The 26,733-nt window shown below is 37.4% G+C and overlaps 1 protein-coding gene and 1 long non-coding RNA gene across 4 annotated transcripts in view; one reads left to right on the top strand and one right to left on the bottom strand.

Annotated features, from left to right (window-relative positions):
* UMAD1 (UBAP1-MVB12-associated (UMA) domain containing 1) overlaps positions 1-25,800 on the top strand; it is an 81,936-nt gene extending 56,136 nt beyond the window's left edge. For all 3 annotated transcript variants that reach the window (XM_037383113.1, XM_037383116.1, XM_037383114.1), the window contains exons 3-4: positions 7,109-7,194; positions 24,188-25,800. In XM_037383113.1, coding sequence (XP_037239010.1) covers positions 7,109-7,194; positions 24,188-24,445 — 344 coding nt within the window. In that variant the 3' untranslated portion in view covers positions 24,446-25,800. The remainder of the gene's footprint in view (positions 1-7,108; positions 7,195-24,187) is intronic.
* Positions 8,504-12,066, bottom strand: LOC119146051. The gene is made up of 2 exons (XR_005103618.1): positions 11,983-12,066; positions 8,504-9,767 (listed from the first exon to the last, which is right to left on the bottom strand). It is a non-coding gene; the product is annotated as an uncharacterized LOC119146051 (long non-coding RNA).
* Positions 25,801-26,733: the final 933 nt, after the last annotated feature.

Consider the following 26,733-nt stretch of genomic DNA (forward strand, 5'->3'; position numbering starts at 1 on the left):
GTTGCTTCAGTACTAAGGATGTATTGAGTAGCTGATAATCATATCACCTGTTTGTTCCGATAGCAAAACTAGATAAAGGGTGTGGCAGCATCTAGGTTAATGAACTCAAGAATGAGATTTCTAAATAGCAAAATGGAAAAGTGAGATCTGTTGAAAGATGTGCTTTGGTGAGGGGGTTCAGTGATTCTGTGGGCTACTTAGAAAGGCTCGTATGCACGTACAGTGGAGGTGAAAGTGCTTGCATGGATACATCACACCAGTAAATCATAATGAGACTGATCCTCAGCATTTCTTTATGCTTGACATGAAAGTATCGTAAGTTAAAACTGAAGTAAAAAAACCATTTTATCATAGGGGATCCTGGCTCATGGATGAATTCTACAGCTTGCTTTGAATATGACTGTGAACCTGGAGGCAGCAAATAGAGGGATAGATATAACTGAAAGTGAGGAGAGGCTGTGGAATCTCTGTCTTTGCAGACTCAAAATTCAGCTGAACAAGCACCTGAAGGAACATAGTTTCACTTTGAAATTAGCCCTGTGCTGAATTGGAGGTTGGGCTAGTGTGACCTCCAGGGATCCCTTCCAACCAAAATGTTGCTGTGAAACTTTCATTTTTGATTTATCAGCTTTCTGAAAGAGTTGGGCACCTCTTAAAAGAAAGCCATATAAATGGGAGTCGGGGGAGTAGGAATGATTTAGTGAAGTGGTTGGAGATGGGGTTGGATTTAAACTCTAAGGGTTCTTTGTTTTAGGATCCAGGAAAGCTTTGAAAGAAGTCAAACTTCTAATGTTAGAAATACTAAGAAGACAGAGATAAAAAGCTTTTTGCAAACTTAAGTGTGTGGATCAGGGATACTGAAACTCTGCCGCAGCCTCTAAATCTTTCAAACTGTTTTTCTATTGCCATTTTCCTAAAAGTTTTTGTTTAGGGGGAAATAAAAAAGTTTCTGTAGTGAGTATTTCATCTGTAATTTTGCTGTGATCTTGGTAGTGGGATGTGGATTGAGAAAACCCTGACAGAATTGTTTAGGAAAATGGAGACTTTACATTAAGATTACCTGCAGCAGGATGGGACACCAAAATGAAACTGGGTGGCAATTTGGAGTGCCACTCCCACAATCTTCAGTGGCATGTGCTGTAGTTGGATTTGCTATTCCTCTTGACTGGGAAAGGATTGAACCTTGTTGCTTCATGTCTTTAAATGCAAGAACATTCAGGATAATGTTTACCTCTACTGTCTCCCTTTTACAAATTTGAAGAAATTGGTCTTCTGGGTTCTCACTCTGCAGGGTTTATATAGATTTTTTCTCATGATTTGTCAGGATAATTAGAGAAGATTCTGGGAAGTTCTACTTCTGATTAAAGATTTATTTGTAGGACTGCTTAGTACCCTTAGGTATAGGGTTGAAACTCAGTATAAGGCTGCCAAAGACTTAGATATGTGTGCTTAGGCTAACACAGACCTCTGCCTTAACGTGGGCTTATACAGACTTCCTTCTCATTCACCCTTACACAGCGTAAACTTTTAAACTCTTGTTTTGCTGAAACCTGCAGCTGTGGCAAATCTTTTTGCTGATATACAGGATTTTTAGGGGATATTATTAGCTTGTAGAAATGAAACTGCTGTTGATATGAATAGCTTTAATGTGAAATCAGGATGAGGTGACGTGAAACTAGCATGACTTCATTGTTTTGCCAATTATACGTATTCTTACAAGACTTATGTCTTGGCCATGTGCACATGGAAGCTAATGAGGATTCACGGATAAGTTTTATAGCATAAATGCTAGACAGAATGGTAGTACCACTTTTAAGAAAAGAAAAGCATCACCTATCCATCAGTGTCCCATCTCTCCCACTGAAGAGGACAGCAACTGGCCAGTGCCTTATTTAATTCAGATGGATCATTGAGTGGTCTGTTCCAATGGGAACTGTCAAATTGCTTACAGTTTATTATAATATTTTGCTGTGATTGTGTACAATCCATTGAGGGAGTATGGACTAGATGATCTTTAAACATCCTTTCCACCCCAAACCATTTTTTTGATTCTATGCCCAGTAGCAAATTTTCTGAAGTTCTTCCCTCGGTCTTCTGTTAAGTGGCTGGATCCCATAAAACCAGCACAATTTTGTCTTCTGGGTACTGCCATCAGTGTTCCCTGGTATCAGCCCAATGCAGTCACCAGCTCACTCATTGGGTAGGAATTGGCTGGTAAACATATTTGACTGATACCCTGAATCGGCAGCTCAGCACTCTTCTTTGGCACGAAATGTGGCTATGGGTTCTTCTTGAAAGAAACCAGTGTGATAGAGATGAGGCTTGAGGATGGAAATGGCAGTGAGGAGAACAGCAGCCACTTGACATCCATTGCTGATCGCCCATCTGCTGCGTGCACAAAGAAAGGAAAAGAACTTTTTACTAATAAACTTGCAGTGGTGCTGGAAGTAAATGGAAGCTGTGAGACCCTGGCAGTGGGTTTTGGAGAAACAACCAGGGCTGGGGAGAGACTGAGCAGAAACAGATTTTAGCCCTGCTGAAGGGGAGCTATTTAAATCAGGCTGAGAAGAGCAGAACTCAGAAGTGGTACTCTCAAAGCCCTTTACATGGTAGTGTGATTGTAGGGACTCCTGAGACTCAGACGTTCAGAGGGAATTACAGTACCTCTTAAATACCATTGCAGATGGAAAGTGCTGCCACTGTTGATGGACTGAAGCCTGAAATTCTCATAGTTTATTCTGGAGCAGGGTGACTTAAAATTGGTGTGTCTGGCCTTTCTTCTGGTCTTTCTTCCTTAGCTCAGGGAGACAGGGAATGATTTAAAAATAAGAAGGAGGGGCATGAAACTGCAGTAAAACCTTGATGCTTCCACAGTCAGCCTCTCCTGTTTTCAGATCCTACTAATCCTCTCTTAAAACATTTTGTCTTTTTGCTTCTAAGTAGAAGCCAAAATACTCTTTGTTCTTGCCATTTCTATGCAGGGTAAAGAAGATAACAGGCAACGAAGAGTTAAGCAACTAGCTGAAGTATAATGGAAAATAACTGTCTTCATTCTTTGAAACTGAAGGTGACATTTGAAAATCCATTTATTTAGTACCTAGTTACTGCTTGCTGTGTTGCACATGCCTCACTGTCTCGGGATTCTTGCACAGACCAGGCAAATGGCAATCCAGATTACAGAAGACTCTAAAATATATTTACAATTAGTTTTAATTTTTGAAACTGTGGGATAGACTTTTAAATGCTGTCTGTTGATCAGGAGACTACACAGCTTGAGGATAACAAAATGCTGGAAAAGGAAAGAGTATAAATAGAAATGCCACTTCCTTGTTGAGTAGAAGCCAAATTTGTGGTTGAACCTTTCTATAAGAGAGTTTGCCGAGGTCCAGATACGCAGCTGAATGCAGATTTCTGAAGAAACCAAAAATTCTGAGGTCGGAGCGGGGATGTACATAGTACTTACTGAAGACTGGACTGGGTATTTCTTTCCTGTGCAACACCTGGCTTCAGTTCTTGGAAAAAGAAGATACCAGTGGAACTCGGAGAATGTTGGTGTAAATCCAGCACCAGCTCAGTGAAAGGAAAAATGTATGTTTGACCTTTGAGTGCAACACCATTTATTTGGGCCTGGAAGAGGCTTAATATAACTTAAAAACAGCTTCCCAAGATTGAGGATTTGAAATATGGGTTCATCTGGACAGTAGGATAAATATGTCTACTGATCTCTTCTCAAACTTGTAAATATTTTCCCATTGATAAGTAAGGGAATATTTTACAGCAATAAGCATGAATAAATTTTTCCTGATAAATTTTCCCAGTCATGTCCTGCATATTACAGATTATGCTGCTGATGTTTAAAACCTGTTACACTACATGGAGCACTCTTTGTTTCTAATTCTTGCAATCCCTGAATAGTATATATTTTTAGATAGAGGACTTTGAATTTTTTTTTATTTTTTTTTTCTTTTAATAGGAGGTTTATGATGAAAACTTTGCATAATGCTTTTAAGCCAAGGGATATGTGAGCCAGAATCTAATTGTTTTGTAAAATGAATAATTTTGTCAGTTATCTCTTAATTAAAATGCAGCTTTAAACTTGCTCTAGTTCAAACAAATTAATTCAAGAAGTCTTATGGTCTGTATTTATACAGGAGGTTAGGATAGATGGTTATGGTGGTCTCTGGCCTTATCTATGAAAATACTTGCAATTCGATTCTGATGAAGGACTTTTTTTGGGAGTGGTGTTGGGTGATTTGGTATTCCTTCCTACTAAGGACGTGTGTTTGTGATTTTTTCAGGGCCAGATTTCGTTTGCTTAGTTTGGCGAAATTGTATTTATATACCTATTTACATGGGGATTATGTAAGAGGAGTTGTTTGGGTTTGGTTGTGGGTTTTTTTCAGGATGTTTGTAGAGGAGGGGTGGTTTGGTTGTTCGTTTTTTTCCCCTCAGTGAAAAAATATCACTCAGAATGTGTGAAGTGCTCAAAAGAGCTCACATTATTTCCTGCTCCCAAAGGTCTATGCTCTCACTTTCTGGTGTTTACCTTCATCCACCTTCCTAACATGTAGGTAGATGGGAAGAGGAGATTGCAGGATTGCAGTGTAAAAGAGGAAAAGGCAGATCAGAGGGAAGCATTTGAAAGGCTGAGCCTGAAGATGGATGAGAAACTGTGACTTCCAGTTAAGGGATGAGGTTAGAATTTCTGTCAATGGCAAGCTGAACAAAAAATTTTGGGGTGGCTAAACAAGACAAGTCAGCTGTGGTGAGCTTGATAAGGTTGGGAACTGGTAGAGCTGGGGAGGTACGTGAGAGTAGAAATAAGGATGACTAATATGTTTGGATATTTGAGATAGGAACCAGTGAAAGAAGCACACCAACAATACTCATTTCTCTGGAAAACTTTTCTATCCTAGTGGAAATCTTGGGGAGCTTGGTGTGCAGCTGCCTGTAGCTGTTTTAACTCTGGTAATTCAAATAATAACAGTCTATACAAAGATTCATGGCTTATCTTTGCAGGACCATATGCCTGAAAATATGGCAAGAACTTGGGGCTTTCCCATTTGCTCCCTCCCTCCCCCTCCCCAGTTTATAAAGGCAATTTGAATGTGAAACACTATAAATATTGTTACATTTTGGCCTCCTTAAGAGCTTATGACCTCTGGGAGCTGGATGTAAATTCTAGGTCAACAAACTTAATTTCTCTCCAAGTGAGCTGTTCTTATTCCTCCTTTCCTGTGAAGATTTTTACATTTTTGACCTTTTTGTCCCAATTTCAATCAAAATTTTGTTTTCATCTTAAGGAAAACTAATCACAGGAAGAAAGTATATTCTGGGTAGCATTAGCACACATTGATTTGGTATTTTGTTTTTTGCATATAAAAAATTCTAAGTGCTTTTCTCAGGAGTAAAGACAAGGAGTAAAAAGTTGGTTCCTGTGTTTCTTAAATCTCTGGTGTAACTCTTTCAGTATGTTTATACATATGTCCAACTTTACCCAGTATGAGTCCTCGCACTGACTTCAGTTAGCTGTCCCTTTGCTACTGGCTGGCTGTGCAGCTTTTCCGTTACACACTGCGTGAGTCTTTGTTCAGCTCGCTGCAGTCTACTTGCAGTTTCGTGCATCTCCATGCAGCCAGCTTAAGTTCCATTGACAAATCCTGATTTTAGGGAGGGGTATCCTGTGGAGTCTTTCCTCCTGCATCCTTCATGGAATGTAGGACTAGAAGGAAACACAAAAGGTCATTCATATTCCTTGTCTTGGCAGGATTAAAACGATTCATGACATGTTTCTTCAGCCTGCCTCTGAAATCTTTTGGAGGTGGACCACTGATTAGAGACACCATTTCCTTAGGATGTTTTCAACTGCTTAAGTAGCCCTTACTACCTCAGAAACTGATCTGGCCTGAATTTGCTGTGATTTAAACTTGTTTGCACTCTGTCCTGGTTTTGGCTAGGATGGAGTTAATTTTCTTCTGGAGAAAATGGAACAGGACAACCAAAAAGATGGGCTTAGTGAAGGAGTTAAACTAGGGTAACTTAAACCCTTTAGAGTTGTTGCTGCAGGACTCTTTAAGGATACAGACTTTCAAAATACTCCATTATGGAAAGCAGTATCAGTTCAAATAAAATTAAAACTAGAATTATGTGACTAAATCTTTCACCTTTCTAAGTTGTCTCCTCTTAGCAACTATTTACTGAGTAGCACAAACAGCAGAAGTAGGTAAGCCATAAAATCTTTACAGCTTCTTGTACACCCTCCCACTGACAAAGAAGGTTGGAGAAGACAGACTAGGTGGATGCTTGTTTTACAGTATCTGAGAAACAAATGCTGGGTTCTGGTGTTTTTTTTTTGTTTTACTACCTTTACCTTTTTAATAAAATTAATAATGTACCTTCTGTCTTTAAAATAGATTTAAGTACTCTTGTCTCTAGTTTATCACTGATCTGCATATTTTAGATTGGTACCAGGTGCAGCTTTTGGGATAAACTGAATCTTGTTTCCTCAGTGAAGTCCTGAGCAGAGGTAGCCACATGTATGCAATGGGAGGTTAGTGCCCAGCCTGCCAAGTAGTCATTGTCCGGGTGCAGTCACAACCAGGCAGTTCCTCTTGGTATGCTGGGTCGCTATTTCAGCACTCCTGCACAGGTGTCCTCTCTATAGAAACAAGGTTACAAATGAGGATAAAGTAAGGGTGCCCATGTCCTCCTAGCCTGACGTGGGATTGGGACGTGATGGATGTGTGCACCTGGCATTGCCTTTGCACCAGATACTCATACTGCTATGTCTCCTTTGTTTGACGCTTTGCCAGTATTAGAACTTGAAGGCCCTAAAGTATGCAAAAGTAGGGGCCATGCTTTTTTTTCTTTCTGTTTTCCTCTGAATTTTCCCCTTTAACTGACACAGACCTATTCCTGGGTTTTGCAGACCACTTCTCAATGTTTTTCTCTTTTCTTGCGAAAATCATAAAATATAAATGTGGCAACAGAGTTCCCCCTTTCCAGGGAATTGTATAATTTGATTTTAAGAAGACTCAAGAGGTTTTAATATTCTATATAAAATATGAAGGATTTCAGTGATTTAATAGGTATTTTTTTACTTTGCTAGGTGACACAACTGATGATGAAAGTAGAGAGTCAAAGGATAAAACTTCATTTCCAGAGACCAGGCCAATGTACAACCAACCTCCACAGGTAGGAGACTATTTATGTATGTGCACATGGTGAAACTTCCGTAGCAGCTTATTTAAGAAGCATGGATGTCCTGCAGGAGAAGGTTTCAATGTATTCACATTTTCCATAGACTGAGTGCCTACTCAGCCTTCCTTATCATCTGTCGTAAAAGAAGCACTGCTAGTAAGTAGACGGCAATATTATCAAGGCCACTGATACTGATTTGTAGAAGAAATAGAAAGAAGGCTGGGCTGTATGGTATTGCTGAGTATCTTATTGTCATACTTGAGATGTGCAAGCCTGAAATTGCAGCTAGCATGTTAATGAATTGCATAGAAATATTAGTGTGGTGAGGTAGTGATGAAAAATGTCAAACATTTACATAAGTCATTTATTTCCACAGCTACCATTATAAGTAACATGTTGTAAATGTGTGAGTATAATAGACTGTCTTAATTTTGTGTTTGCTTTCTGTTTCAGTACTCTGTGGCTGTAAATCTGGACTTCTTTTTCTTCATCTGGTTTATGTAATATTTAATCCATGTATACCAAAGAGTGCTTTTAAGCATATTTCTGCATATAATGTACACATATTTTCTTCTCTGCCTCCTCTGAAAATGTTTTTGCAATGAGTATGGGCCTGTTTTCCATTGCCATATAGTTTTAGATATTTGCAAGATAACTATGAGACATTTTGCTTGGACTTTTTGTGCTTTTGTGGTGGATTCTTTTTTACTTTTTTGCTTAACCTATACTTTCTGTCTTTCTCATATCTAGCTTGCAACTGACTGTGTCTCTGTCTCTCTTTTCTCAATGCCATTTTAATATTTATTATTGCTAAGTCCCTTGGTCTATCACGGGTGTGTGTGATAATGTTGCATCTTTAAGAGTGGCCAGCATGTGTGTGATCTGTAGTCTCCTTTTTTACTTTCAACTTAAACCCCATGTCTGATACAGAAATCTTTAATTCATCATAAGTAATGACTGGTTTGCCTTCAGATAATGTGGAAGTACAAATTAGATAACAATTAATCGCAAAATTTTAGTCTGACTTCTGGATCCATGCACATCAGAGCTAGGATGTTTTGCAGCTAAGTCCAGCAGTTTTGAGGCAGTATATAATGCATTGAGGTTGTGGTTACCTACTGCAGAAGACATAGTTTCCTTTAATGTGATGTTCTTACTAGGTATTGTCAACTGCCAGTTATTGTAGCATCAGTGGTTTGTTCAATTGTGTGGAATTTCAGTAAAATAGGGACTTGTATAGATTTTAAGTGTTTATGAGTTAGAGGAAAGAAGCAAAGTTTTCAAAATAAAACAGCAGATATTACAGTGAAAGTAAACCAAAAGATTTATTTTTACCTTTCTATTAAAAGACTTGCGTGTCACAAAGGTAGTTGTATGAACTGACTTGCAACAACAGCAGTTAAATTAAGATACAGCATTTTGTAGTATCTAAGTTATTAATTCCAGTCTAGATTTCAGTATTTGGACTTCAAATTTACTTGAAGGAATTCTCAATTTCTCAAACTAAATAGAGTAACTGAGGATCATGGAAATTGAATGGATAATTCTGGCCATTAGGAAAGCAATATTCCTATTTGCAGTGGTGAGTATACTTCTATAAATTTGTGGGAGAACTCTGCTGATTTAGTGAAACTGGAAAAGCACTGTATTATGTATTCAATGTCATTGAGACATAGAACATTAAGTGAAATAATAAACGTGTTAGCATTAAAACAGGAATACTTTGTAAGCATAGTACAGTATGTTAAAAGATACTTAGACTGCAAAATAGTGTCAGATATTTGTCATGCTGAGTTGAACAGAAGAGTGTTTAGTTCTTTAACTGTATCTTTCAATTGCTGGAAACTTGCTTTTATTTTGAAATATAAACTGTTTTAGAACTTACTAGATGTAGACTTTGTAGAACATGGGAAGTGCTTTTAGAAATAGGATTTAAAGCTGAATGAAGTAATACTTTATTCATGGGTCACTTCCTTATGCCAAAGGGAAATGAGGTTGAGTGATTTTTTTGAAGAAAGTATCTTCTGAGCTATTTTTTGGTAACTGTTGTCATCTTTGGAATTTCCCATTTACTTATGTGCTATTGGATTTGTTTGCTGTACAATTACTGAATTCTCGAGTACTTACTTTTATATCAGCTTGCATAAATCATTTAAAGTAATGCACAAATAAATGCTTACAACAAGATCGTCTTACTGCAACCAGCAACATTGAACAGAACCTCTTGTAACAATTGCCATACCTGCATTCTGCATTATTTTAAGTTTTTAATATTGCATGCATGTTAGAGGAACTGCAGGTATTTAAAAACTTGTTGGAGGAAGGGTGTTCTCAAAGGCCAACTTTAGTCCAAACACGTTATCTTTTGCTGCAGAGAGTGGGAACAGAAGCTCCTGTTTTGAACGTTCCCGTGTGGAGTATTTTCTCTGTCTCCTTGAGCAGGTTTAGGAGGGTCATCTCCTGATGCCGAGTCAGTCCTAGGGAGATGTATTGTCCGGCAGGGTAATGAGTGCTTTGGGCTTAATCAAGCATACATGATCCCGCTGAAGTTGCTTGAGGCTCATGAACTAAAAAACATAGCACATTTAAGTGCTTTTCTGGATTGAGGCCAAAATGCTTAGCACTCTGCAGGGCCGAGAACTTAAATTAGTCTCTTTGTGACTGTGAAATACAAAGCTTCTAATTGTAACTGCAGCACCATCATAATAGAGATATTATGGTTTTATTTTTTCATGTTTGTGAATCTTGCAGTATTGTAGTACAATTTCTAGATAATTCAATCTGCTTTCACTGGGAATTTGAGGTTACAGAAAGTAACAGAATGGAAAGGTTAGTTTTGATATATGAAGAGTGCTAGAAACTCTAGTAATGTGGTGGAGTTATTTTTGATAATGAGCTATTCCATTGGTAAAGCAAATTAGCGCAACCGTGTATTTTTGTCCTACTGTGAGAGCAATTACATAGCATATCTGTTAGGAGACATAAAAAATATTTTTGACAGATGTTATGGCTGTGAATTAGGATTTATGAAGATTATTGTATGCCTGGTGTCCAGGACACCTGGGATTATTAAATTGATGTAAGAAACAACAACAACAAAAAATTACATTTCTAGTAATAGCTGCAGTGTTTTGTATCTCCCTACTGTCACCTTAAGAAGCAGCTCATGTTTATTTGATGCTGCACTTCTTGATAATCTGACATGCACTCTTTAGCAAACAGATGTCGGCAGATTTAATGGGTGAAAAAAGTAAGTGTATTAAAATAAACTACCAAAAATGAGAGCCGTCTTTAGATTGTAAATTAAGATTTTTCTCTTGCTGTGTGTTGTGTGTGTGGACTTTTTTTCTTTATAGTCCTATTTCTTCCTCAAATACTTAATAGCTATTGCGTTCTGTCTAAGGAGCTTGTTATACATTTTCTAGGGCAAGAGGGAATCCCCCAAGGGATTGCTTAATCCATAATTACCTAATTTATATGTTGTTGTTATAGCCACTCTTAATTATATACCTTGCTGTGATACTTATCATCATAGGACATAGTTTTCTTTATGAATTGCAGTAGTTCTGTTATGGTTCTTGTGCCCTTTCTTTTCATAATTTGCTACTAAAAACTGAGAACGTAGCATATAGAAAGCCCATGTTCCCTGAAGTAAATTTAAAATTATCCATGTTAGTGCAGAAGTGGCGTGCACTGTTTTAGGCAAGTATCCAAATAAAGTAGAGAAAATAATTTTATATCTGAACTGGCAGATAATGTCCTCATTAAATTGATCCTTTGTAAAGGTGCTATGTAAGGATTCTGAATAGATATAAATAACAGTTTCCTAGGCATCTAGTTAGGGGTCATATTAGTCAATTGGAAAGACAGAAGTACTATGAGATATAAAATATGAAGGAAGAGATAATGGGAGCTGTGAGTACACACAGTAGGGGAAAAAATTAATTTAGTTTTCTTTTTACTCTTCTAGAGAAGTTAGCAAATATTGCTGAGGTTGATAGACTTTTAAAGTATCCTTTGAGCAGATCACCTGATATAATTCCAGGGCATGAATACTGCTAATGTTGTCTTGTTTTTCTTTTTTTAAAAAAAATAATCAAAACCATTAATTGGCTCTTTCAGACCTATTATTGCCCAGTTTTTACTAAAGCTTGGCTGTCTGGATTATTTTTACAAGTTACTGGAAAAGGAGCCGTTACTGATCGTGCCTCTGTTCAGTCACCCAATTCTTAGTTTATGGTTCAGAGGGTCACATATCTAAAATCTCAAGAAAGGTGTTCTGGGCTAGATTTACTGCATCATTTTAAATTCCCTACATATGCTTTAGAGAAGGTGGTTTATGTTTCAAAATTGTTGGCCAATGTTCATGATTAGTTTGCTCCATTTTGATAATATATAGTGTTTATAGAAAATGTTGCTGCTTAGATTAGCGCCTTTTTTTTTTTTTTTTTTTTTTAAGCTCACATAAGGTAGAATTTTAGTCATGTCCTGGTTAGATTAATTGCTTGTTATATGTCATATTAACTCCAAGATCTTCTTGTTCATGTACAAAGCCCTTAAAGCATTTTGGTCCATATTTTCTCTCTTCTTAATTGGGTATGTAAGCAATAATCACTTAATGAAATTATCTACTCTTAGCAGGGACTGGAATAAGACTGTCTGCAGCAAGTCATCAAGCGTGTACTTTTCTCTGAATGCTGGTACCATCAGAATAAAGATCTTACATTTTATTCAACTATTGTGTATGATCATAAGCTATTAGAAGTGAAGTTTTAACATTACCTTTAAAGAAGATGATGAGTTTTCAGCGTTGGCAGCTGCAATGGACATCATCTTTCTTAGCTCCCTCCATCTTTTGCATGTATAATAAATAGCTCGCAGTTCTTTGGCGGATTCATGTGCAGCCACAGATTGAAAGTGTGTATGAAGTAGAGCTGCCATATGATAAGAAAGGCATAGTATATGGTGGTGATCTTACTGAGAATGAAGGTAAGTAGCCCAGTCAGCCAACCTCCCCCCCCATTACCTATTACAACTACTACTATGGAATAGCATATTTACTTATACAATATTATTATATTATACAATATACAATATAAATTATATTTTCATATTGCTCTCTGTTTGACAATTGACCAAAATACTTCAGAGGTCTTCTCATACTGGGAAGATCTCCAGAATGTAAGGACCAGTGGACTTCTATTTGCCCTCAACAGTTGGGCAACTTAGGGGGTAGGGGAAGGGTGTATGTACATATTATATATAAATATATTAGGTATATATACATACCTATGTAAAATTTAAGCAACATGATCATCTATAAGAAAGTCTGCTTCTGCATGTCACAAAGGAGTAGTCCCAATGGCCTCACAAGCAACATTTTGTAAACTCTGACTTGTGCAATCTATTGAACCAGGGTCAACCAGTAAGACCTGGGGGTGTCTTGTAAGACCATCACCTTGTAGGGTGTTTTTCAATTCTGAAGTGAATAGTTAGACTTGTTACCTGTGTAACATGATAATGCAGCTGGGGTTATTTCAGATACTCAGTGATCATAGTAATGTCAAGAATGCTATGTCCATTGTCTTTTTCTTAAAGGGAAGCATTGTATTTTTAGATATAGGGATCTGGAGTGGGAATTGAGAGATGTGAATTAACTTGATTGTCACCAGCTTCCTTTCTGAACTCAAAACCCAGTTCATTTTCAAAAAAGTAATGCAGTGGGCTATTACAAAGCACTTTTCTATAGCACTTTGCAAGTGTGAAATACTGTTAATTCCTTTAACTTCAGTTGAGATTTCATTACGACAAGAACTCAGGAAGCCTTATAGTCTTTTAAAATGGGACTTGAATGTTCAGCTGGCCAGCAAATACATGTGAACACAACAAATGGATTGGAGTATCCCTCCCTCCCATAGCCCTGCCTGTTGGGTCCAGAGTCAGCGCTGTGGTCAGGTTGTACTGTTGGTGGGGTTTGAGCAACAGAAGACAGAATCACTTCCTGTAGGGAAAGAACACAAGCATGGTATATTTTCATCGTTTAGTACCTATAAATAGCAATGTATGTGCCCACATCCGTGAAAAAGTTCATAAAGTAGTAAAATTGGCCTGATTAGCAGCCTCTTCATTCTGAGAGGTAGGCTTCAGTAAGGGAACATGTACTTCAAATAGTGATCAAGGTACATGAATCCAGAAGCATAATTTGCATATTTCCCTGTTTAGTTTGGGCAGAGACTTACTATATGCTTGACTCGATTGCGTGCTTATTGGATGGTTATTTGTAGTAGGAGATGCTCAAATTGGGTGCCCCAGATGTTCCCATCACATTTTGTAGCCTTTCTGTAATTTTGGGTTCTTCTGACTAGCTTAATCCCCAGATAAAACTAGATTATCCTGTATCTCTTGCCTAAACATGTGGAGTTGTACTAAAAGCCAGTAATGCTGGTTCATTTTGTTGCTGTCAACAAATTGATTGGTCAGTCATCCTGCCTCTGGGAGCAACCCTTCTGGGCTTTCCAAATATTAAAATTGATCTAAAATGCAATGTAGTTCGTACATCACCTGATGAGACTGTGTGCTAATACAGCCTGATGGTACAGTGATATTTACAACATGATGCATTAGCATAACATGGTGGCTGAAAGACTATTTCTAGGGCAGCTTATTAATAATTACTTTAAACAACAAGTAAGGAAAATAACAATGTCTTTAGGTTAGTTTTGCTGCCACTTTTGGGGGAAAAAACGCCCACAAACCCCACCACAAATAGCAGTGGGCAATCCATTTTAATGGGAAGGAAATATGACATGAAAACTGCCTCATTTCAGTCCAAAATGCTGATAATTGATAAGGCAGGAATATGTTTTTCTGTACTTCTCATCAGTGTGGTTTGATTCTTTCACTTCAGCATGCTACTGCTGTAATTTCTGCCTTAAAAAAACCACCCAAAACTTCACCACTCCTGTCACACTTGTGAAAGACTGTGCATTGGGTACCACATAGTCAAACTTTGTTCTAAAGCACTTTTCAGAAGTGCTTTACAAGATAAAATGGAAATTATTTGTTTGCAAATTTCTTCACTTCCACAGCATTACAAATGTTAAGAGTACTTTTCTAGTGTTGTAATGCAATTAGTAACCCTGCTTGATAAAAACCTATCTATTTTAAAGCCAAAAAAAGTACCCTTCTTCCTTTCATTACGGTCCAATTATCTTCCTTCCACAGAGAACCAGGAGGCTGAAAGAAGCCACCTTAATTGAAAGAGATGACCAATATTTTTAGGGGTTTTATTTATTTATTTATTTACTTGTGTGGCCCTTTACTGCTTGAAGAGTCATCTTGCTTTTATTCCTGCATCTCAAAAGCCTAAGCCATAGGTGCTGGGGACAACTCAGTCTTGTTATGTTTGCAGAGTGAAGCTTTACAAACTCTGGCTCCTGGTAACCTGTTTGCTGAAGGTGCTGTTGACAGGTGCTCCAGCTACAGACTGTGTATGGAGGAACTTAAAGTCAAATATCCATCCTCCTTTTTCTTACTGACTTGAATCACTGTGGAGAGAGCAGGTGAAAAGTTAGGAGGTAGGAGATGTTAGGAGATACTTGCCTAATTCTTTTTGTTGGCATTAGAATATTTTAAACTTTTAAATCGGACATAGTTCTAGTCCTGCCATATGCTTGGATTTTAAGCAGCACAATAAAACCCTCAGAACACGGCACTTAGTGCAGCGATTTTTATTCACACATCTGCCTGAAAATCCATTTATGTTCTTCAAGACTGAGGAGAGAGACCGTTGGGAATATCCAGGGCTTTACTTACTTAACAAAACTTCTGAAAGCACGGCTGAGGACATTGTTCGCAGGTATTGTTGGAGGAGGCTTCCCCTGGGTTCAGACTAGTTATTCTCTTCTTAATTCTCTACTTAATTTGCTTTTTTTCTGAAAACCAAATCTAAGATCGTTTCCTTCTTCTTTCTTCTTATTGTAGATGGAAATTGTTATACCTCTGTCCTTTTCCTCTCACTGATAGTAACATTCTAGGGAGACATTTCACGGATGTTGCTGACTACCTCAATTACTCAAGGAGAAATTTCCTTTTCTTCTTGAAACAATTAACTTTGGATTTACACAGCTTTTCCCAGTTGTTCCAATTTTCTGAAAACATTATTTACTTTTTTTGTGAAACCATGTTTGCTAAATATTTTCTTACTAGTCTTTTATGTGTAATTGTCTAAGTTATTTTCTTAAGTAAACAGCTTCCTTTCCCATTCAAGTCCTTGGATTTTCATACATTTAGTAGAATAACGAAAGAAGAATGCAGTATTATCCCTCTTTTTTAGAGGTTCTGCTCCATGGGCATCTACCATCTCAGAGAAACTGTCATCTTTTTTTCCTGCCAAAGCAGATTACCACATGTTGGAGCTTCTGCAATAGCAGGGGTTGGGAACAAGGGGTAGAGACGCAGAGGCAGAGACCCAGTTTGTCTGAGCTCCTCCTATTCAAGAAAACTGCATCCCAAAAAGTCTTCAGGATATTTTTTTTGCTTGGAGCAGTAGAGAGAAACTCAAATCTTGTTGTCACTAACTACATGGACCAAATGTAGCTGCTAAATTAAAACAGATTATTTAAATAGTCTTTATTTTAATATGCAATTAAAGTTACATAGAAAATTAATTTCTTGGTATATTCTCTGGCTATACTGAAAAGTTACCTGAGTTTTGTATTACATCAGGAGTGAAGGTAGAGGCAAAATAAATGTGAGTACTCTGTGCTATCAGATGACACTGAAGTTACAGAACTGATACATCCATTATCAGCATTTATTAGTTCTCTATTCATTTTGCAGTATATTGACTTGTCCTTCACTTACGGTTTGTGGCTGTGGAAAATGCTGCTGGATGTCTAGAGCTGCCTGCATTTTCAATTACAGTCCTTCTGGCTTGCAGTTTACCTACTATAGTGATTTTCATGAATTTTTTAATCTTTCAGCATACACGTTACAGAAAAATAGGAAAAACAAAAAATCTGGCCTAGTTAGTAACATTTCCTGGCAGTTTTTTGCTTGTGTTGTTTATTATAATGTACGACATCTTTGCTATGAATAGCTTGCGTAGTACTTTGAAGGAACAGAGGAACCAGATAAACCGTTCGTTACTGAACCCACACCTTTCTCTTTCTTCTGAGATAATTCTTACCGCAATATTCATGTTGCAGAGGGGAGCCTTGCCCAAAATTCACCTGTTAGAACAGTGCCCTAAGCAGAGAGCCTCCGGGGAGGCAGCAAGAACAGGAACCCTGCTACGGAGGGGGCATAAATGCTGATACAGCTCTTCAATTATCAGATTCAAAAGTACTCAAATTGGTTAGGATAGAAGGAAAGGTAAGAGTATAATTATTCTAGTTCTGGCGGGAAAGTAAGACTTAGCATTTTTAGTAAAGATCTTTCTGCTTTGTATGTATTTCTGCTTTTGCTGAGTTCTGCAGGCATCTTACCCCTGTTTGTTCACAGTTTTGTAGTATTTATATTTATATCATTATAGATGCCCACATTTGAGACGTTATGGTTCTTGGTCTTTAAACAATGGTTGAATAAAATAATTAAATAATAGGAATTAGGAATATAAGAATAAAAGTAGGAATGAGGAATAAAAATATTTTACAATTTTGTTTACATTAAGTTAAATATATTTGCTAAATATATCACCAGCTTCCTTCCAAATATTTCCTGTCCCCAATTGTTATTATAGGGGACTGAATAAAACCAGAACCTTAATCTTCTGGTTTGAGTTTGAAAAATTGTTAATGGAGAAAACTGTTTTTTTTTTCTAGGGTGAACAAATGACATAGTTGGTTTGGACACTAGATATGCAGTCTTTTGTGGTATGTAAACTTTTCAGGGTAGAATTACATTCTGTATGTGTTTCATAAATAAAAGTCACAGGCATTTCTAGTACTTAGTCAGATAATTAAACTAACATGGTTTAACCGTGGAACATTCAGAGTATCTGCAGTTCAAATGGCAACCTTGCAATTCTTTCCCTCTGCAGAGATTAACAGTTTTAGCTGTTTGAGAGGGTAGGGAGCATGTACTAATTACAGAAAGTTCATTCTGCATTTAAAATACCAAATTGTTCCTATGTTAGAGAAAAAGCCAGTTCTGAATAATTACACTTTTCTAATTGCTGTAATGCCAATAAGGATGTACATCATTATTGATACTGAAAGAGTGGTTTAGCAAAGATTCCCCTGCTGTTCTTTGCAGGCCAGGATACTCTGTGGGGAGCTTTGCTATAATAATGAAAAACTGTAGAATGTCAGAGGTACTTTTTACTGTTTCTTTAGAATTTTTTCATTAAGATTTCAGCAACATTAACCTGACCTTGACTGCATTCTAGCCTAAGAAACAGCTGAAAAGCATGCTTTAAAGAGGAAAATGAAAAAGAAAAGTACCTGAAATGTGTCACAAATATTCTTAAATGCTTTTTTAAAACTCTGGTTCTGTTTTCCTCTGAACAGCAATATTGATAAATGGAGAAAAAACGTGCTGCCTACTAATCACACAAAATTTGTACAGGTAGCAGGAGCTCTTCGAGAAAGACAACTCACTACTGTGTTACAGAATGAGGATCATAAGAAGCTGGGAAACACGAGCCCAAAGCAAAGGGGAAAGCTGATTTCCATTGACAGCCATTCTTACTTCTAAAAGCCTTTCCAAGGACTTGCTTTTAGCCTGAAGCTTTCAGTGTGGGAGTCTGCCCTATTGCAACCACTCACAACACCAATCTTAGGCTAGTATTACAGTCCCATTCATTGCATTTCTGTTGAGAAAGAAAAAGTGACCAGAAGCCATTTGGATACAGCAATGAGCTCCTGCAAGGTCTCCAGCGCTTCTTCTTCCATCTACTTTTGTTCTCCCAGATAGAAATAACTTTTTTACTTGAGTCCCTGGAGGGGACGCTGACTAAACTCTTGAGTGAGCCTCAAAAAAATAGCAGCTTTCACGATTCTTTTGAGGTTTTCTAAACCATTTCAGGGGCATCTGCATTGTGCTTGTCTGGGTGGGTTTCTTGCCTCCTTACAGTTCTCTAAGGGTATAGGTCACATACTTACTGTTGTGTTGGGTGTGAGGGTGTTTTGTTGTTAATGTTTTAGGTTGGGGTTTTTGTGACATTTAAAAACTATCATGTCATGTACACTTTTCCCCCTCCAGCAAGGTTTTACTGATCCTTTTCTCCTAGCTTAAGTTTTTGAATACAAAGTGCTAAACATTCAGAGCGCCTTGTGAGTAATTTTTATTGCCCTCTCCGTTCCTCTTTGCCATTGCTATTCTTATTTGAAAAGTAAATCAATGTCATCAATGAGGATGTTCAGTCTGGAATTCCTACAAATTTTCTAAAAAGGCCCAGTGAATATTCTAAAAAGCATCAACTGAAACACAATTGGAAGAGCAATCCCCTAAGACAATTTCCATTTCTAGATACATCAGAAGTAACTTCATAATGCTAAATAAATTCTGAGATATGGTGTGATACACTGTTTGCTGTAATACCACAAAATTGCCTGAAATAAAGGTAATATTTCTGTATCACCAGTAGTGTTATAAGTCTTTCATAATTATGGTATTGCTGAATATTTACTAAATATTCTGGAAGACTGAATGTACTGCTTGTGTCTCAAGGCTGTCTTTTTAAGGAAAATTGGTCCGCTTCTGGAAAAAAAACACTTTTTTTTTTACAGAGAGTACAGCTTTCTTTAATCACTTTTTGTTAGAAAACCTTGTTCAGTAGTTTGGATGATAATAATGCTAGCACTGATCCTTGATTCTTCTTCAGAGCACTGTAAATCCAGCTTCTCAGTACATTGTAAACTAGGCATTTTTCCTTCCTTACGAGACTTTTGGCAGACTATGGTTAGCACACAAGAAATGCAGCAAGTTAGATGTTTTTAAAGGCAGCTGAGAAACATTTAAAAAGAGCAAAAAGGAATAATTTAATTTAGGGGATAACTTTATACTTTCTTATTTTTGAAATAACATCCTTGTTCTCAGCACAATTGTTATCTGGTGGCCAGCTACCATATATGTTTACGTACTCTTTCTAATATCCCTGTTCATTTGGATTGCAAACCAAGAATGAAGAAAACACCTTGCTTATTTGAATTAGATTTTATTACCATACCTTCTGTAATTTTATCTGAATTTTTTTAACTCCTTGGTGTTTGGCAAAATGTAAATTTTTTGGTGATCTTCTAACTCCATTCAATTAATATTTCTCATAGCAGGACTGTGTGTCATAACATTTGGCAGTGCTTTGTTTAGCTGATGCCCAGAGACTATGCTATGAATAGATTGTATTCTGGATAAATAAGTTAGCCATTTAAGTAGAAACCAGTGTGACTAACGTGGGGTATCAAATTCTCTAGGACTTGCAGTTCTATATATGCTTGAAGGATGCATGTGTGAAAACATAAGCTATTTCATAACCTTGACTTTGATTGCATCACACAGCTTTGTGCTGGTGTTTGCATTGTAACCAGCTTGGGCGATCTCAGCACTGATGGGTGATTGATGTTCTCTGCTAGAGTGTCCAGTTCTTCATTACATTACCACAGTCGATATAAAAGCCTGCTGGTCAGGTTGGCTTCATCAAGGTCTTTTCATGGATGTGGATTCTCCAGCATATGAGTGAAGTATCTTAGCCCATTTAAAGGATGCCTTTATGATTTGGAAGTGCAGAAATATATCTAGCTTGATAAGATCTTGCACATGAGGCCAGTATCTAAATATCACTGCAAAAGTGCTCAGAAACAATTCTGCATAGCAAAGGGCAATGATTGCCAGTAATGGCAGCGTTAGTCAGAATTGAAGAATTCTTTCTTGCAACCTGAATTGTTCAGGACAGGGAACTTTATTGTATGTGGATACTTAATAGATAATATATACCATACTGCATATGACACACTGTATACTAGATAAAGGGATGAGCTCCATAATATACAAAGAGTTAAACTGCAAATGTGACAGTTTTCCAGCAGCCTATCTTCAGTTAAATTTCCTGGTTAACTTTGGCCGCTGTTTTTCTACCATGTTTGGGTTTCACATGCTGCATAAAAGAGTCGTGCTCCCCAGGTTTTTTATTTTCCCATTGCATTATTTGTTGGGATGTCAGTCCAATAATAGTAACATAAAATGTGACTTGCTGTAAATGAAAAAGTGAATGTGAACATTTTAAGATAGTGAAAAATAGTCATTTTCGTGGCAGAGACAGTAGTAGTTTGCGTGTGAAACTGAAACAGGCAATTTCGAGTCCTTTTCTCATTTATGCTGTAAACTGATCTTGTCATATTGGACCCAAGACCTTCTCATGAGGGGTTGAGTAGGCTGGGACCAAAAGACCATTGGATCCAAGGTCAGATTGTAGCATTCGTTACACTGACCTGACACTGTTCCTGAGTACTGTATTGCTCCCAGCCATTTTGGCTTTATTTACGATACTGTTTTGACTATTCAAGTGGTATCAAGAATCTATAGACTATTAAGAACCTCACTCACGGTATGCAGAGATTGAGTATTGTAAAATGGTGTTCAACAGTAAAATAATTCTAATGTAATTCATCCTTCCTTACTGTGGCCTTGCTTTGAAACGTGGAGTAGGATTTGAGAGTAAGGAATGCTGGTTCTTGCTCTGTCATTGTCAATGCACGGTATCCACTCTTTCCATTTCTGGGGGTGCCCAGTTGTCATCCTTCTAACAAATGTAAGGTTTCTCGAGATAAAAAAATGATCCAAGATGCTTTGTGCAGTTTCCAATTTTTTCCCCCTCTTTGCTAGTCTGATTTGCATTGTAAATTGAGTTCATCCAGCTTCTGGGACAGTTAAGATATAAACAGGTGTTTATAAAAGTACAATTTGCCAAACAAAATAAACATTAGATTCTAAGGATTTCTGATTGTCATCTGACTATGGGAATAGGACAGCGAGTGATGGATCATTTTTCTCTGGAATGTGGGAGTACGGACAGGCAGCAGCATCTTTGAAGATCTTGTTTAATTGATTTCTAGATGTAACCTTTTCCTCTTTTTTTTTTTTTTGGGGGGGGGGGCAGTTTTCTGGCTCCATTCTCCCCTTCAGAAGAATATGGGACTAATGTAATACAAGCAAATACCAGCGCCTCAATGAATTCTCCACAGATTATTTCTTTCAAGAGGAAATTTAACAGTTTTGCACAGAGTAGAAATTAAGGGAAGTTTTTAAGTTTACAGCAGCTACAAATTTAATTATTTGAAGTATTGTGGGGTTTGTTTTCAGATAAATATCATAAACATAAATAAATATTGGCAGTGTTCTTAGCAAGAGAATATGTCTGTAGCAGATGAAGTTCATGAATTTTGTTATGAAGCACACCTTGAGCCTATTTGGCCATGACAAGAATGAAGACTTCCCTCTAAGTGTTATCAATTAGCAGGTATAGACACTTAAGATCCCATTTAAAGCGCAAGCTGCTGATCTTCAACTTGAAGGTAACTGTGCTGATCAGAACAGCCAAGTACAAGAGGTTTTAGGGGTTTTCCTGAGTTTACAGACTGTAGTCTGTGGTTTTTTGCTCAGAGCTTGGAAAGCTACAGTAGGCAGTAGGAGAACTCTGTAGGCTATCTTCCTGACTTCTCTGCTGGCTTTCCTCTTTTCCCTGCCCTCTAAAGATACCAGAATCAGTAAGGGAAGTCAAAAGAAATCTTTATCAACTCTCGCCTCTGCTGTTGCGTGTAGCTTTCTGAAAAGCTGTTAGCTACTCATAAGAATACAGAACTAAGAAAAGGAAAGCTAGGGAAAATAAAGAACGAGAAGAAACATCTGTAAACTGTAGCTGTAGGAATTGCATAGTATAGATGTGTCAACTTAGTCAAATATTGTTAAAGCAGGAGAAACCCAGCAATATACCCTGTCTTATCTCCAGAAGGCTCTGAAGTGGCCTAGAAGAATAGATGAAGGTGGGAGTACTCTTTCCTTTTTGACACCTATAAAATAAAATGTTTTATAGCAATTAGCCAGAACATGATCTGAAAGAGAGGGGGAAAAATCAAGTAGGATTTATACTGGGAAGTGAATTCCAGCAGCTCAGTAGGAAGGTGCTTTCTTCACTTGCCTCTTTTGGAGCTCATTGACTCCTCTTTTCTATTGGATCATAACCAGTAAGGTTAGTACTTATATTGAGCAGTCATTCCTTTTAATAAAACTTCTTAACCTTAAGAAATTTTACATTATTATCCTGTGACATAATAGTAACAGATCTTGGAAAGTTTATCTTAAGCTTTAGGTTTCTAGTCATTGTGAGTATAAACAAAAGCTTCCAAATGAGGGTCAGTTTCAAAGGGTCGGCCCTGCTAACCCCTTCTGTCCCAGTAGCTTACGGAGGAGTGAGCCTCCTCCATCACCTAAGGCAAGTACTGACTCTGAACTAACTCAGATTGCCAAGATTATCTATTTAATTGTTGACAGTTTAATGGAAGGTTTAATGTTTGTCTGTCCTGCTAGGTGAAATGTTGGGTTGTGTGAGGAATGACTGGTGCTCAGGTTGTGTTCAAGTCAGAGCCGGTCCTTTGAGAAGGAGCTGGATTGCCTCTTACCTGGCTAGATGCTTAGCTGTGTTACATACTGCCAGGCTAAAAAACAAGCAACCCCACTGCCACCCTGCTGCCCGAACTGTCCTGTCTGACAGCCACAACCTCAGGTTCTCTGCAACAGCCATGATCCGTAACATTCAACTCCAGCACAGGCCAGATCTTGAGCAGCACAGCTCACCTAAAAATCATGGAATAATTTAGGATGAAAGCGACCTCCATACAATTAGACCCATTTAACACTTACGATCAGTCGAATACCAAATTAGCATTTAAAGCTTTCAGTGCTTCCCTTAATAACAGTGTAAGCATTGGATTTTTCTGGCTGTGTGCTCATTATGGAGGGTTGAAAGGAAGAAGTCAGAACTGCAATCAGAAATTCGTGTCTAGTTCTTGGCTCTGACATGACTTATTAAGCACTTTAGACAAATTGTGAGTATTTCTGTATGTGTACTTATACAAAATAGAAATCCATATAATATCTTACTCCTCAAGATGATGTGAGAGCTATCAGTTTGCATAGCATTTTATTGCTAATAATTGTAAAACAAGTTAGATTTGATTTCTAGAGGCAGAGTAAACAGTATTTTCTTTGTTTTTAAAACAGTATACGTTTTAAGATGGACACTTAATAAAGTCATATTAGTAGGTCAATATCAAAGCTTGCAAGTCTGTTGGGTCCAGCATCCTATCTGCTGGTGTTCACTGTAAATTATATTGATGACTTCTGTATGACGTGATTTTTTTATTTCATTGTTGGTTTTTTGTGGGTTTGGGTTGGCTTTTTTTTAAGTTTGTTAACTTTATTTTTCTATAAAGCACATATTTGGCAATGCATATATTGCCATATGTAATAAGACATCACCAGGCAGTCATGCAATTCCATTTCAAATTGGAGAGCAACATCATTCATATTTTGAAATAACTGGGATAGGAGCGTTTTTTAATCATGCCTATGCCTTTGTTGGACAACTTCTGAAAAGGCGCAGAGGAAACAAATGATGAGGCTTCATCAGTTTATGAAAGAAATTATATTAAATAATTTCCCTTCCACAAGACTGGGTTTAATGACAGCAAGTCCCACCAGCCTTGTGGCTTTCATAAGTGCAGAGTATCATTAGGTGGAGAAATGTCAATAATCATTCAAAAAAAATCTGTTGTTGTTTTAAGCCTTAATTCAAGTCAACCTGACCCCAAGAATTATGTTGACATCTATTAGAACTGCTATTTTAGATCTACCTGAACCAAACTCTGAAACTGGTTTTATTTTTTATTTTATATTTATTTTCATTTATTAGTAGGTCACGATGGTTCATTACAAAGCCTTAGCTGCCTGATTTGTGGTGTCTAAATTTCTGTTCTTCTGTTCTCTTTAGATAAATACAGGGCACCGATTGCAGTTGACTGTATCAAGTGCAGAGGTGGGAAATGAAAGAAGTCAAAATTTGGAAAGCAGCCCTTTCATGTCAGATCTTCTGAGTGACGTACCCTTTGCCCTAGCACCACATGTGTTAGCAGTACAGGGCACCCCTAATGATGTTCCTGACCGATTGATCACCTACGACATCAATGATAATTTATCAAGATTTTGGTACGACTTTACACTTGAAAATTCAGTGCTTTGTGATCCATAATGTTTTCTTTGTTTTTTCTGCTCTGTCAAGGAACAAGTCTTAAGGTAAAGATAAAGACTTATTTCAATTGACTTCGTATTTTGGGGGCCTGCCACTAGTATATCAGATGCACTGCATCGAAAGGATTATTATTGACAACTGTGTTATATTTCTTAGCTTTAAGCGAACTGTAACTTACTATGTTAAATATTCTGTTTATCTCCAAAGAAATCAAACAAAACTATTTCAGCCTGAGCAGGAGACTGGCTGCTGGTATCTATTTCCAGTAGGTAGGCCGCAGACACAAACATTTCATAACTTTAAGATGAAGTCTACACACCTCTGTGCTGTTTTGTTATTTCGCTCAGATAATAAACACATCGATGCTGTTACACGTGTTAAGAACACCTCTGATTTTCTACAGATAGAAACCAGTATTAATGCTAAAGCAACGCTGCTCTGCATTACTGTACAGACAGCTTTTCAGTTAGACCAAGTTTTAAAACGCAGAGTTAATTCTGTGTACTTAAATAATTATGAAGACTTAATAGAATTGATTAAACTTACCAATTTCTACGTGTAAATCAGTTGCTCCACTCCCTTTCCAGTAGATGGTATTTTTGTACATCTCATTTTGTGCCTGGAGAAGTCCTCCCCGCCTGCCTGTTGGCTGCTGTTTGTTCTCATTACCACATGTGTGCCTGATTTATACACAGATCAGCTTTTCCATTTTAACCTCTTTGCCCCCTGAAGAAGGAAATCTCAGGACACGTACTTTTAATGGTCACACCCTTCTTTTTTTAATTTGTGTGCCAGAGATACAGATGGCAATGTTTAACAACAGGAAAACATTACATTGCTTCTTATCCAGCTAAATTAAATGGCTAAGTACCTAAACATGCCTTCTCACAGGCCACTGTGTCCCCTGCTCACAAGCTCTGAGCAAGTTTTTCCCAACTAAAACCAGAGCTGCTGTTGCATGAGCAACAGCTCTCTGATGTAACATCATGATTTGTGATGAATAAGGATCTGTGTCACACAGAAGACTACACTTGTTTTCTCTCTTGGGGTAGAATATTTATGTTGTGCCAAATGTTAGTGGATATTTCCACATATTTTCTATGCTTTGTGATAGCTTAAAATACATACTTTTTCAGACTTGCATCCTCTTGTAGTATTGGAGATAAATACTGTAAAAGATGGAGAAATTACATTGTGAATACATTGTAGACTGTTAAATATTCATGGTTTAGATTTTTTTAAATGTATGTATTTAATATTTTTGACATCTGTGTTCATAAATATTTTGAAGTTATTGTTTCAGGGAAAGTATCTGTGCTGCAGTCCAATAAAAAGAAATGCAAAATAATAGTGAATTATCTTTTATGTGTAAGGATTATTACTCAGCTTCACCTGTTTAATTTACTATAGCTGTGACCATTCAGACTTCATGGGAGCTTGGACCTGGAAATTCAATTTGGGAATCTTTTCAGTGCGATTTAAGAATCGCGTCCTTCTAATCAAATATCACTCTTTCATCTGAGGTATTCTGTGTGCTATGTTGGTGACTTGCAGTGGTTTAGGTGGCATCCATGACACCGCTCTGAGGATGGTATGGCTGTGAGCTAGGAAGGACTCAGACCTCTTGGAAGAATTAATTTTACTAAGTTGTTTAGAACCGGTTTGTGTGCTGAGTTTTCTAGTTAACACATGCCTGAAACATCTTAATTTTCATTATTGTTTTATATTTAATAATTTAAAAAATGAATCATTCTGAAAAATGCATGTTTCCATTTATTCAGGTTATCCATTTTGTATCTGAAATGTTTCTGCAGCTCAGCTGGTCTAGAAGCAGAACTGCAAAATACTCTTGAAGACCACACAAACTCACAATACTTGTTCTTTCTTTGCTAGCTGACTTGCATATAATTTTTTGCATTAATTTTTTGCTTAAAGTTAGGTAATTTATCTAAAATAATTACATCCTGTCAGAGTTGCACTCTGTTACACTCACAGGCATCCTTTCAAAAGAAAAGGAGAGTAGGCAGGAGGTCGTATTCACCCATGATGAGAAATGCGGGTGGTAGGTTAAACGTTTGGCCTTCATCCTTAATCATGTTCCATAAAGAGTAAAATTTACACCTAGGAAGAGTAGTAGTAATGAGCAAGGGTACTGGAATGTGTCTCCTGACTGCCCTCTCTTTAGCAAGAGCTGGAGCTCAGACCTCTCCCTTGCTTGAGATCATCCATAAAAAAATGGATTGAAGCCTAATGGTATCCAGACACCAAAGGTGAAGTTCTTCCCACTG

The sequence above is a fragment of the Falco rusticolus genome, chromosome 4 (assembly GCF_015220075.1).
Source record: "Falco rusticolus isolate bFalRus1 chromosome 4, bFalRus1.pri, whole genome shotgun sequence".
NCBI lineage: Eukaryota > Metazoa > Chordata > Aves > Falconiformes > Falconidae > Falco > Falco rusticolus.